Genomic DNA, 12,194 nt, shown 5'->3' with positions numbered 1-12,194 from the left:
AAATGGGAAAGCTGTGATGTGGAAGGAGTAAGTATAGGTTCAATTTTCTCTGGATGAATGTAAGCCATCCAGCTTAAATTTTTTCATTTACATTGTCATCATTTGTGATATTAATTTTCTGATTTTGCTTACTTAGCTCTTCTACATCAATTTATGTCTTCCTATACTTCTCTGAATTTTTCAAACTAATTGTTTATTTTACCACTTTGGGGTTTCTTTTGTAATACTATTATTTATGATTTGGAAAACATTTTTCTGAAAAGGGATCCATGTGTGTTGCCAGACTACCCAATGGGATCTGTGACACAAAAAAGATCAAGAATCCCACCTACTACAGGATGATCTTAAATGAGAAACTCCTCTGCTCACATAGGTTGGCAACTTCTCTGCAACTTTTTGTTTTGGGCTTAATAGCAGGAAAACCCAAGTAGGAATTCTAGCTCTGCTACTGACTGTTGCTAGTGATTGTGGGCAAGTCACTTCCTTTCCTGGAGGCTGTATTACATAACTATCAAGATCTCTTCAGATTTTGACATTTTAATGATTCTTCAAAAGGAAAGCTCTTAGATCCTCTCTATGCCCCCCATTAGACAAAATGATTACTTCTTTTGAAAACTCATCTTCCAGACACACTAATATAATCCTGATGAAACTGTGACATGGTCCAACCATTCTGGAACCATTTGATAATATGCTAGGAAAATGACAAAATTGTCCATATTCTTTGACCCCAGTATCCTACTACTGGGCACATACCCAAGTACTTAAATGAAATTTAAAAAGGCCTCATATACAATAAAATGTTTATAGCAATACTATAATGTAAATACCTATGAACTAGAAATAGCTAAATAAATCATGGTATATTTAATATTACTGTGCCATAAGAAATGATTAGTATGAAAAATTCAGAGAAGCATAGGAAGACAAACTAATGCAAAAGAGCTAAGTAAACAGAATCAGAAAAATTATATCCAAAATGACAAGGTAAATTTAAATTTTTTTTAACTGATTGGCTTATTATAATCTAGTTTGGTCCAAAAGAAAAAAATGCAGCTATAGTTACCCCTTTAACATTGTGACCTTTCCTATCACAGTTTCAATGTATCATGGGTGAGCATAAGAAATTAAATGAGAATTTTACACACATACATATATATTTGTATATTTTTATATATTTGTAGTATTGTATAATATTACATAAGCCCAACAATTTTTATCTTCTAAATACCATAATAACTGTCTTCTCTGATTTTAAGGGAGGGCCAAGTAATTTTATCTGGATTTTCCAGATTTTAGGAGACTTACGCCCCAATCCACAATGTGGAAGGAATTAACTATTTTTTTCATATTTGCAAAGAGAAGGATTTTGAGCAGCTTGTTGGGGCAGTGGATAGAGAGCTTGGCGTGGAGTCAGGAAGAACTAAAATCTTGGGTTCAAATCTGGCCTCAGACAACTTATCAGTACCTGTGTAATTCTGGGTAAGCCTCAGTGTCCTCATCTGTCAAATGAGCAGGAGAAGGAAATGGCAAATTATTCTAGTGTCTCTGCAAAAAAAGTCTAAATGGGCTCAAGAAGAGTCAGACTTGACTAAAAAATGACTAAATAAAAGGAATTCTGGTGTGGAACAATACTGAATGAATTGCCTTTTTTCTTCACCCTCACCTCCCTCCCATCCCCAGTCTTTTTCACCACTTTTTTTTTTTTTTTAAAGGGATGGCTCCTTGGCAAGATGGCAGATTGGGGTAGAGAATATATTTGGAAATAAAGGTAAAATAAAAACAAAAAAAAAAAATCTGAAAACGTCTTAAAAGATCATCTTCCCATGTTATACTTGCTGCTTCTCTCTAAGAGATAAGCTTTTGCCTGTAGCCCACTAGTCTACAAGCTTTTTTTTCAGGAAAAATTCAGGCTCTCCTGGACACTCTACCTAATTTAATTATGAGCTTCCCTAGGGAGCTTCCCTATCTAGCCTGATTTGGACTATTTACCAACAAAGAGTTTTAATTCTACTCCGGTGACCCTTTTTCAGAGTTGCCAGAAGGATCATGTGGCTTGAAATTCAAGGCCAAGAGGAGAGTGGCAGAATGCCCCAATGATGGCCCTGGCCCCGCGCCTGGCAGAAACCTCCTGGGCTTCAGCTGTCTTTAGGCCCAACATCCCTGTATCATTTCTATTCTTCTAGACTGTCCTAGTTCAGAGTCCCTTGAGGTGGCCACGTTAAAACTTTTTCTAAGCTTTAAGAGACATTAGCCCTACCAACTTCCTGAAGCCATTACCTCCATCTTTCCTTACCGGTATTTAAGACTGAGGGTAGATTTAAGATTAGATTCTAAATGTCAAGTGAGATGTGGACCAATGTCTCTACTTATAACAATCCTCAATTTATTAGGGCAAAGACACGGCAAGGGAAGTCTGTGGTTCAGCCTAAGCTGAGGACCTTGTTTTGTACAGAGTAACTGCTTTTTAGGGAGACTCCTCTATGGTTCAATTCTAGATTTCTATGGTTGTGACATCACAGAATTCAAAGGGCCTGGGGGCCATCTAGTTCAACATATCTGCTTAGAGAGTCCCTTCGATGACATCCAACACATGTTCATGTAGCCCTGCCCTGAATTTGAAGTCAGGAAGACCCAAGTTCAAATGCAACCTCAGATGCTTAATAGTTGTGGAATGCTGGATAAGTCATACAAACCTTTGCCTGCTATTTCTTCAACTCTAAAATGGGGATAATTTCCTTTCCAGGATTGTTGAAAAGATCAAATGATACCAGTGCCCTAGTACATAGTAGGTGCTTAATAAATGCTTATGTCCTTCCTTTCTCACAAATCCACTTTTGGATAGTTTTAATTGTTAGAAAGGGTTTTGTTTTTTTTAAACATCAAGCTTGAATGTCTCTGTAACATGTCCATAATTCCTCCCTGTGCCTTCTGGAACCAGAGAGAATATAACCTTTCTTCCACAAGAGGAAAATATATTTCAAGACAATAATGACATCCCCACTTAGCACCCTTCCTTTAACTAGTCTACAACTCCAAGTTCCTTTAACCAGGCCTCATGTGGCCTAGTCTCTAGGCTTCTTACTTTTCTGGACTCTGTCCAGAATCTTTGCTAAAATGTAGTGAGCAGAACTGATCTTGATATATTGGACCATGCTGGTCTGAGCAGAAGAACAGAGGGTCTAATGCTTTCTTTGTTATGAACACTATTCTTTCCTTTCAATTCTTTTTTTTTTTTTATCATATTAGGCTGAGTTTTTTTTGGTTTGCTTGTTTTGTATTGTTTTTTTGGCTATCTCATCATATCTATGACTCATTGAGTCTGAAATGTAGTGAACAGAACACTGGACTTGGGACCCGAATCTGAATTCTGCCTCAGATTTGCTCTAGTTTACTGTGTGACTTGGGGCACTTAACCACCACTAACCTAACTCTCTTAATCTGTAAAATGGGAATAACAATCACATCTAGCTACTTCTTATTAGTGAGGCACTAGATCACTCAGTGGATAGAGAGTGGGCAAGCCACTTCACACTGTCTGCATCAGTTTCCTCATCTGTCAAATGAGCTTAAATTCTTTTTGCCTTAATCTACCGGAGAAGGAATTGGCAATACTCTTCACTAGCTTTGCCAAGAAAAACCCATGGATAGTGTGGTCCATGGTATCTCAAGGAGTTGGATGACTAAACAACAATGATAAGAACCTCTTGTTTGGACTGAATGAGATAATATAGGTAAAGGGCTTTGTAAACCTTAAGGTACTATATAAATGTTAGCTATTAATATTATTACTAAAGCCTCCAGACAATACTTTATCTAAAAAATCTCCCTCTCCTTTTACTTAAAAGTTGACTTTTTGAACTCAATTTATCAGTTAAGTTTCACCTTGCTAGGTTTGGCTCAATATCCTAATCTGAGGCCTTTTTGGAACCCCAATGTCATTCACTGTGTTAGGTTATCTCTTCCAGTTTTATCTGGACTACAAGCTTGAGAAACATTCTTGGGGCTCAATCTAAATCTTTTTAAAATGTATTAAATAGCAAGGGCCAAGCATACGTTCTACCAGAGACTTCTTTTTAAGAAGCCATACTAATTGTTCTTACTAACCAACTCTACTGGTAGCTAATTGCCACTTTTCCTTTTTGTCCACAAGAATGCCATGAAAGACAGTCAAATAATTCGCTGTCCTTCGTTAATTTCTGCAAGAGGAGACCAAGTGTTCTTCCAGAGGGGGCATGATTGCCAACAGGGATATGACAATGAGACTAGTCCAAAGAGAGACCAACTCCAGAGTCCCTCCCACTTCCACAAAACCAAGTTACAATTGACAAGACGTTCCCCATTACTTCAATAGAGGCAGAGGCTTTAGGATCATCTCCCAGAAAAGGACCTATGATGGATTGTTAAGAGAAATTCACAGAGATTTAGAACTTAGAGGTCAGAGAAACCCAAATTTCACATCAAACCTCAGACATTTAAACACTGAGCGAGTCCCTTACCCTCTGGTTGTCAGTTTCCTTAATGGTATTCCTCTAACATCTACTTCCTAGGTTGTTGTAAGGATAAAAATGAGATAATATTGTCAAAGCACTAAGTGCAGTGCTTTGTATGTGCTACATAAGTGCCAGTTATTATTACTGTTGTTAAAAGAAAAGGATTAGATGCTCATCTTTCCTTTTGCTTTTTTGATGGTAGCTAAGAGAATTAATTTTGGACCAAGTCCTGCAGGGAAGCTAAGTAATAGCATCTCAGGAGTTGCAAGAACCATGCCATATACTTCATACACTATTGTACTAGGGGCTGGCTTAGCAAGTAAATACTTGCTCCATACACCCTGATTTCTCACCCCGGAAATCAGCCAATGTCACAATCTGGAGAAGGGCAATGTTCCCAGGACCAGTAATTCCCCATTATATACAGGAAGGCTTTGGAGAACTCACTTGCCTAAACCCATCAAGTCCTTACAAGTAAGAGTGTTACTACCTGACTTCTGAAACATGGCTTTTGAGTTCTAGAAGAGGATGAATCACAAGTAACTAGAAAATTATGAAGCTTTAGGGAACAGGAAAGGGGGAAGGTGAGAAAAATGTGTGGGACAGTTTCAATTCCCAACAGGATATATTTAAAAGGCAAAAAATATAAGAACTGATTATTTTATCAGCTTAGTGAACTTCCAGTAAGGAAAAGATTTATTAGCTCTAAATCCTTGAGAAGCTCTCTGAAGCACAGTTCTACAGTCATTAAGTTTGAACCCAGGCTCTAAGTTCAGCATCCTTTTTACTTAAATAAGAAACTAGAATTCTGTTTGGGAGTCTCACACTAAAGATAAGACCAGGCACAAGGAGCTATCTGGAAAGCAATTAAAAGACTGGGGATGAAGCCAATGTTGCAGCTTTGGAGATTCATGTCTCTGTGGATGTTCTTTATAAAAGAATACCACTGCTGGATACTTCTCTCCCTCATCTGTCTCTTACACTTATTAATGATTCAACTAAGTCTATCAAGATAATCCTAGTTAGTTTATGTATAATCTATATCAAATTGCCTGCTTTCTCAAGGATGGGGGAGGGAGTAGAGGGAGGAAAAGAATTTGGAACTCAAAATTTTAGAAATAGTATGTTTAAAATTATTTTAACATGTAATTTAAAAAATACTAAAAATAAAATATAAATTTTCCCCAAAAAGATAATCTTAGTTAGAGGATTGGTTTTCTTCTTTATTTCTTCTCAGCCTCCAAATTTCCTGTAAGGCAGTCTGTTTTAATTCAAAAAGATTTTGGGAGGAAGAGGGGAAGATTTTCTGCTCATTTGAGGATCATAGGATGATAGATTCAGAACTGGAAGAGAGCTTAATGGCCACTGAATTGAACCCTTTCATTTTATAGAAAAGGAAAAATGAAGCATAGAAGTTACAATGCCTTGACCAAAGTCACCCAACTAATTGAAGGTTTTTCCTAACTCTACAGCCAGTGACCTATTCAAATAAAAGCCAAGCTACCCCTCTGACAATAGCTACCTAACTTTTGTCTCTTAAAAAAATGTCAACGTCAGAAAGTAAGGTTGGTCTTCCACATTTGACCAACTATTTTAATCTCTTGACAGAAGGTATCATTTGGGAATGAGGGGAAAGGAAAGGAGAGGAAAGGAAAATGAGCAGCCTATGGGTGACTGTTTCTCTTCCATTCATTCAAATATTAAAAATAAGCTGGGATTTCCTAATCCCATTCTTGTAACTTTCCAGGTCAGCTCTCAGTTTTGACTGCTAGGAAAACATTAATTTTTCTTCTCTCTCTTTTATTTTGGCATTTTCTGTGAAGACTGTCAAGAAGGGTAAGAGGCAAAAGAAATATAGAGTTTCAGATGATTCCTCCAAATGAAAACTGGTCCTGAAGTTAAAAGGCTCCAGTTTTTGTTTTATCTTTTTTTTTTTTTTTTTTTTGGATCAGCAAGGAAGTCATCAATTCTCAAGATGGATGGGATTCTCCCAACAATTTCTTGAGCATAGTCTCCTTTCTCTGTTTAGGCTTAAAGGATCATGCAACCAGAATCACAGAATTTGAGAATTGGACAGAGACTCCAGTGATCATCTAGACCAACTCATACACAAAAGGAATCCCCACTAGGAAATATTTGACAAGTAGCCTTTAGGGAGAGAGAATCCACCATGCATTAGGCAGAGCATATTCCATTTTTGGATAGCTCTAATTATTAAAGTTTCTCTGGATAGCAAGCCTACATAGACCTCTTTGCAGTTTCCTCCAACTGTTCCTGGATCTGCTCTATGAGACTAAAGTCAAGTCCAATTCATGCTAAGCTGAGCCCAGGGCCCCTCCTATCCAGGTTGCTAAAGGGAAAAGTTCTTCCTCCAAAGAGTCACCAGGCACAGCTCATCAGCTGGCAAGAACACCCCATCATTTCCTGTTTCCCATCATGGTTAGTCATTCTAATTCACCTGTGGGGCCTGAAAAAACTAAGAACAGCCACATGGGCTTGGGAATTTGGTTCAATTGCAAGATTCCCTAGGATACATAGCCCTCCCAATCAGAGTGACCTTTTCTTTCTCTTTCAACAAAAAATCATTGTAAGTCTCATGTACCCCAAGGAAACAGAAAGTAAAAATAAGTAAGGAGTCCCTCTGGTCAAACAGATTTGTGCCTGGAAGTCTAGCACTAAGAGACAGTAGGCATGAGCCAGGTCATATGAGCTGGACAGAACCTAGCTGATCACCTTGCTGAACCACTCCATTTTTAAAATAATCTTCCTCATCTGTACAAAAATAGAGATTTATGATTCTGGAGAACTGATGATTAACCTCATACAGAGAGGTGAGGGGCTCAGGGTACAGAATGAGACATACATTTTTTGGATGTAGTAAATGTGTTTTGCTTGACTTTGCATATTTGTTGTAATAGTTTTCTCTTTTCTCTTCTCAATGGGGGAAGGGGAGAGAAAATAAATCCTTGTTAATTGAAAAATAAAATGAATTTTATTAAATGAAGGAATTAGGCTCTATGGCTTTTAAGGTCTCTTCCAGATGTAAATCTATGATTCCCTAAGAGTTGTCTTGCACCAGATGCCACAGGTAGAATTTGAACGGAGGCCCTGGTTTTAGGGTTTGTTCCAATGTACCCAGGTAAGGGAATCAGATGCTAGCATACCCCCCATGTCTTTGGGGGAGGCAAGTACAAGTTGGTAGGCTTCAAGGGAGAAGGTAGAGGGCAACCCTGATACCTAGGGACAAAAAGTCTGTTATCAAGCAAAAAAGCCTGTTCATTTGGTTTAAGCAAAGGTTGGAAAGAAAAAAAAAAAGAATTGGGGGAGGAGGATGAGAGTGAAGGAAAAAGAGAAAGATCGGAAGAAAAGATGAAAGGGAAAGAAGATATAAAGCTTCTCTCTTTGAGGGTGCTGCAATGTGGCTCAATCAGGAAATCACCTCCAGGGAGTCAGCCTCTTATCTTATCCAGTTATTACTCCGCAGCCTAAGCAAAGGGTTTATCTCAGAAACTGGAACTCAGCATGGGCGTTCACCATTGTCCAGAAACCAGATCCATCTGCTGTGCTGAAGAAGATGGATTACAGAAAACCAAAAAAGCTACTGGAAAGCAAAAGGTTAAAAATTCTTTTTTTTTAAGTTAGCAAAGTCTCAGCTGCAATTCTACAACTGCTTGGTGAATACTGCTCCTGGCCAGGACTAGCTGAACGGAAACAGCTTTTTTAGCTGAAATGCACTTAAGACAAGAGATCATATTGCAGTTAATTGGACCACTGTTGCCTCCTTCAAGAGCCCCTGGAGTCACTATTTGGTTTTTGGTTTGGGGCTGGCAATTTCATTGGCACCAAAGAGCTTTCAGAATTAAGGAGGTGGAGTAGGAACCCCACCCACCTCTAAACCCATGGTCTTTTTGAGGTCCCTAACCATTTATCTTCTCCCAGTTCAATCAGACCTTTGGCATTAAAACAGACTAAAAAGGAGCTCTGAGACTCTGGAAGTCAGAATCACACAATGGAGGTTGGGGAGTCTTGCCTGTTTGATCCTGAATTCTACATACATTACACCTCCATACATCCCCTTTTTTCCTTCAGAGCAAGTAAATTTTTTTTTAAGTGTGGGGCAGGGGTGAGGAAGGGTCTCTTCCTTCCCTAGATGGAAGCTCCTTTTCATCATCCCATTGGAGAAGATCCCAGACCAAACTGCTTAAGCCTAACATTTAAATCTGCAGGACACGCCCTGAAGCCAAGTCATAATTATTCATTCCTCCTAGGGGCAAGATCCTACCACCCTACCTCTTCCCTTAAATACAGAAGGGAAGCATCAGGATTTATGGTCCCAGTGAAAGAAAAAAAAAATCCCTGACCTTTACACTAACACTCCTCCCTTTCCCTTCCACGCGACACATCTGGTTTTCTCATCTGCAGTGTGACTATGTCATCAACTGTGTGACAAAGCTGAATGAACGGAACTGCAGCTCAGCCAGCCCCTCTCCTCAAATTCTCCAGGCCCCACAATCCTGCTCTGGTTTCTCCCGCCCACCTCACAAAGACAAAAGATTTATTTAATACCCAAAGACATCAACATGTAACAGTTTAGATTTCAGAATGTACAAAGAGAATCCAAAGTTTTATTTGAGCGAACTGCAAAGGAGGTACAGTAGAAAGATACACCGGCCTTTGAATCCAGACGAATTCCTGGCTTTTTAAAAAGATGCTGTTTATTGGGTTTGTTTGTTGGGTTTTTTTTGTTTGTTTGTTTGTTTTTTTAGTGATTGAGGGAAGCCATTCCTGTCTCATCCCAACCTACCCAGAATCACTTCCTCATGTCCAAAGTCAATGTAGAGGACAAGGGCCCCTATTTCAAAGTTAGAGAAGGAAGGGCAAAGGCAGTCCTGGGGGATCCGGCTTCAAGAGACACTAAGAAAGGGAATTAAGATGAGTGGCAGCTATAGGAAGGAAATATTGTCCATCAAAAGAAAGGAAACCTTCTGGGACAAGAGTATGAGCTGTATGCAGTACCTCCCCCCATCCACCAGTCAGAGGGCTCAGGAAGGAGACCTGCCCCCCTCGTGAGCTGATGTGGCGTTTGCACATTCTCTTTAGGGAGGAAATGTTTAGTCAGTTGTTACTTTTAAGTTTAGAAGGTGAAACAATGAATTTTGCGGATAACGGGCTTAGCAGAGTTACCTGGGCAAGTAAAAAAGATATAGTAGACTTCCTCAAGTTAAGGCATAAGAAAATAAGGATAAGAGGAGGGGAAAGGGGAGAGACCACGACCAAAACAGCAAAGAATGGCTGATGGAGGCACCGCCCCCGCCCCAGGAGGCAGACACTTTTAGATAGAAGTCGAAGAAGGCACTTCGGGAAGCATCTTCACGTATTCCACTCCTCCCCCCAATCTAATCCGGCCCCGTTCCTTCTACCCCCAGGAGGGGAGAGTTAGGGTGAGGGGGGGATTGGCGTCTCCCCAGTTCCCAGACAAGGAAAAGGGAGGCCTTTCTGCATTCCACAGAGTAGGGTGGTGCATCTGGGGCTCCAAAGCTGCCCCAGGGGCTTCCTTTTGAATACCTGGGAGGAACTGGGATCCCGGGGTAAGGAAATGAAAGGAAGAGCAGGAATGTCCCAAGACTGCAAAGCCTTCTCCGCTGTGACCCTCTCCCCACCGACCACAGACGCATCATTCCGCAGATCCCTCCCCCCAAGGAGGGGCAGAGTAAGGGAATGGGGCTAAGCCCCAAGGCAGCAGCCACCCTTCCCTCCCCCCTTCCTCCACTTCCTCTCCTCCCCCCGCCCCACCCCATCCCGTCCTCGGAGGCAGACTCCGAGGGGGAAGCTCACAGCCGAGGGGAGAGCTGGCGGGGGGAATACGGGGAGGGGTGGGTGGGTGGAGGCTGCGGAAAGAAAGGAAAGTCCGGGAGGCTTAAGCAAGCTGGAAGCCCTAAGAAGGGAAAGAAAGGGCGGGAGTAAAGGGGAGTGGCCACGCCGAGACCAAGCGTGAGGAGAGTACGGGGGTCTGGGGAGTGGGGCGCCGGGGACCCTTACCCTGCCGGGTGGACACGTTCCTCTGGTTGCCCGCCTGCAGCACCACCTGGGGACAGCTCTGCTCCAGCACGAAGAGCTCGTCCTTGCCCACCTTGGTGCTCTTGCCCGCCTTCAGCGTGCCGCTGGGGCCCGACGGCGCCAGGTAGCGGCCCTCGCAGTCCCGGAAGGCCACCTTGCCCGACCTGAACTCCAGGGTGTAGCCGGTGCCCGGCTCGGGCTTCTCCACCAGGCGCCCGTCATTGCGCAGGAAGCGGTGGTCGGCCGTCTGCACGCTGTAGCGCTGGTCCTGGAAGACCAGGGTGATGAGCGAGTCCACGCCCCACGGCACGTCCCGGTCCACGGCGATCTCGTCCTGGCGGGCGCTCAGGTGCGCGTAGCGCTTGCGGGTCAGGCTGTAGATGTTCACCTGCGGGTGCATGGCGATGTGGACGCTCCACTTCTCCGCGGGCGAGATGGTCTGCGCGAAGCACGACAGCCGGTCCTCGGTGCCCCCGAAGTACCGCCGGTGGGGCTCGGACTGCAGCGACCAGCGCCCGTCGTCGTGGGCCACGATCAGGAAGCGGCAGTCGGGTCCGGGCGTCTCGCTGTCGCAGCTCACGTTGCCGTCCTTGTCGGCCGCCAGGTAGCGGCCCAGGTGGCTCTTGAGGCACACGGCGTGGCCCCCGCCGCTCGCGTCGTCGGCCGGCTGCTCCAGCGTCCAGATCTGCTTCTTCTTCAGGCTGGCGGCCGAAGCGTTCACCTTGAACCCGAAGGCCTCGGCCGTCAGGTACTTGTTGCCGCAGTTGATCAGCCCGAACTGGATCTGCAAGGACTCCGACGTGCCGTTGGCCGTCATGCTGGCGCCGGGAGGGAGGCGATGCTCGGGGCTGGGAGAAAGAGAGAGAGCGCGGGCGGGACGGGGGGCCTGGGCGTCGGAGATGAGCCGCGGGGCGCAGAGGAGGGCTGGCTCTTCAGTAGCCCCTGGCTGCGGCCTCGCTCCGGTCTGCGAATCCCCTCCCGCCGGCCTCGCCTTTCCCCTGCAGCTCAGCCCGGTCCTTTGTTCGCCTGGAACGTGCTCCCGCTCCCTCCACTCCACAAAGCCTGCCTCTCACCGCCCCAGCTGCAGCCTATATAGACAGGATGATGTCAGGGGGTTTGCAGCCGGCCCCGCCCCCCGACGGAGCCTTTCGGCCCCCGCGGTAGGGTTGGGGATGGGGATGGGGATGGAGATGGGATTGGGAAGGAGAGGAGGGAGGGAGCGAGGGAGGGAGGCTGCAGCTGCAGCTCGCAGTGGGGGCAAGCACAATGCAGCCCACAGATCCCCCTCCCCACCCCCTAGCCAGCCAGCCCCTCCGAGTCCCAGCCCGTGTCTTGCAAAAAAAAAAAAAAAAAAAAGGCTTGGGCAAGGCGGGAAATCTGAGGCGGAGGTTCATTCTAAAGAAGCCTTTTCATTGATCCGTGGGGGGATTTGTGGAGGAAGAATCCACAAATTGGAGGGGGGCTCTTTGCCACAGGTTTTACTTTTGTTTTTTTTCTCCCTCTTGTCTAAGTGGGCAAGTCTTTCTGACTGTTTTCCTTTGGCCCCTTCTTTTTGCAGAGCTCTGATTACTTAGACACCCTAGTTTCTACCTACCCTTATTGCCCAAACTGGCCGGCTAAAGTGAGGAGAATGTAAGCATTGCT

General features: G+C 43.9%; 1 protein-coding gene across 1 annotated transcript in view; it reads right to left on the bottom strand.

The window, feature by feature from the left end:
- The window catches only part of FSCN1 (fascin actin-bundling protein 1), a 38,737-nt gene extending 27,126 nt beyond the window's left edge, over positions 1-11,611 (bottom strand). The window contains exon 1 of the mRNA XM_074281239.1: positions 10,533-11,611. Coding sequence (XP_074137340.1) covers positions 10,533-11,367 — 835 coding nt within the window. The 5' untranslated portion in view covers positions 11,368-11,611. The remainder of the gene's footprint in view (positions 1-10,532) is intronic.
- Positions 11,612-12,194: the final 583 nt, after the last annotated feature.

Source organism: Sminthopsis crassicaudata, chromosome 1 (assembly GCF_048593235.1).
Source record: "Sminthopsis crassicaudata isolate SCR6 chromosome 1, ASM4859323v1, whole genome shotgun sequence".
Classification (NCBI taxonomy): Eukaryota; Metazoa; Chordata; class Mammalia; order Dasyuromorphia; family Dasyuridae; genus Sminthopsis; species Sminthopsis crassicaudata.
Note: the sequence above shows the minus strand (reverse complement) of the source record. Positions and strands in the feature narration are given on the sequence as shown.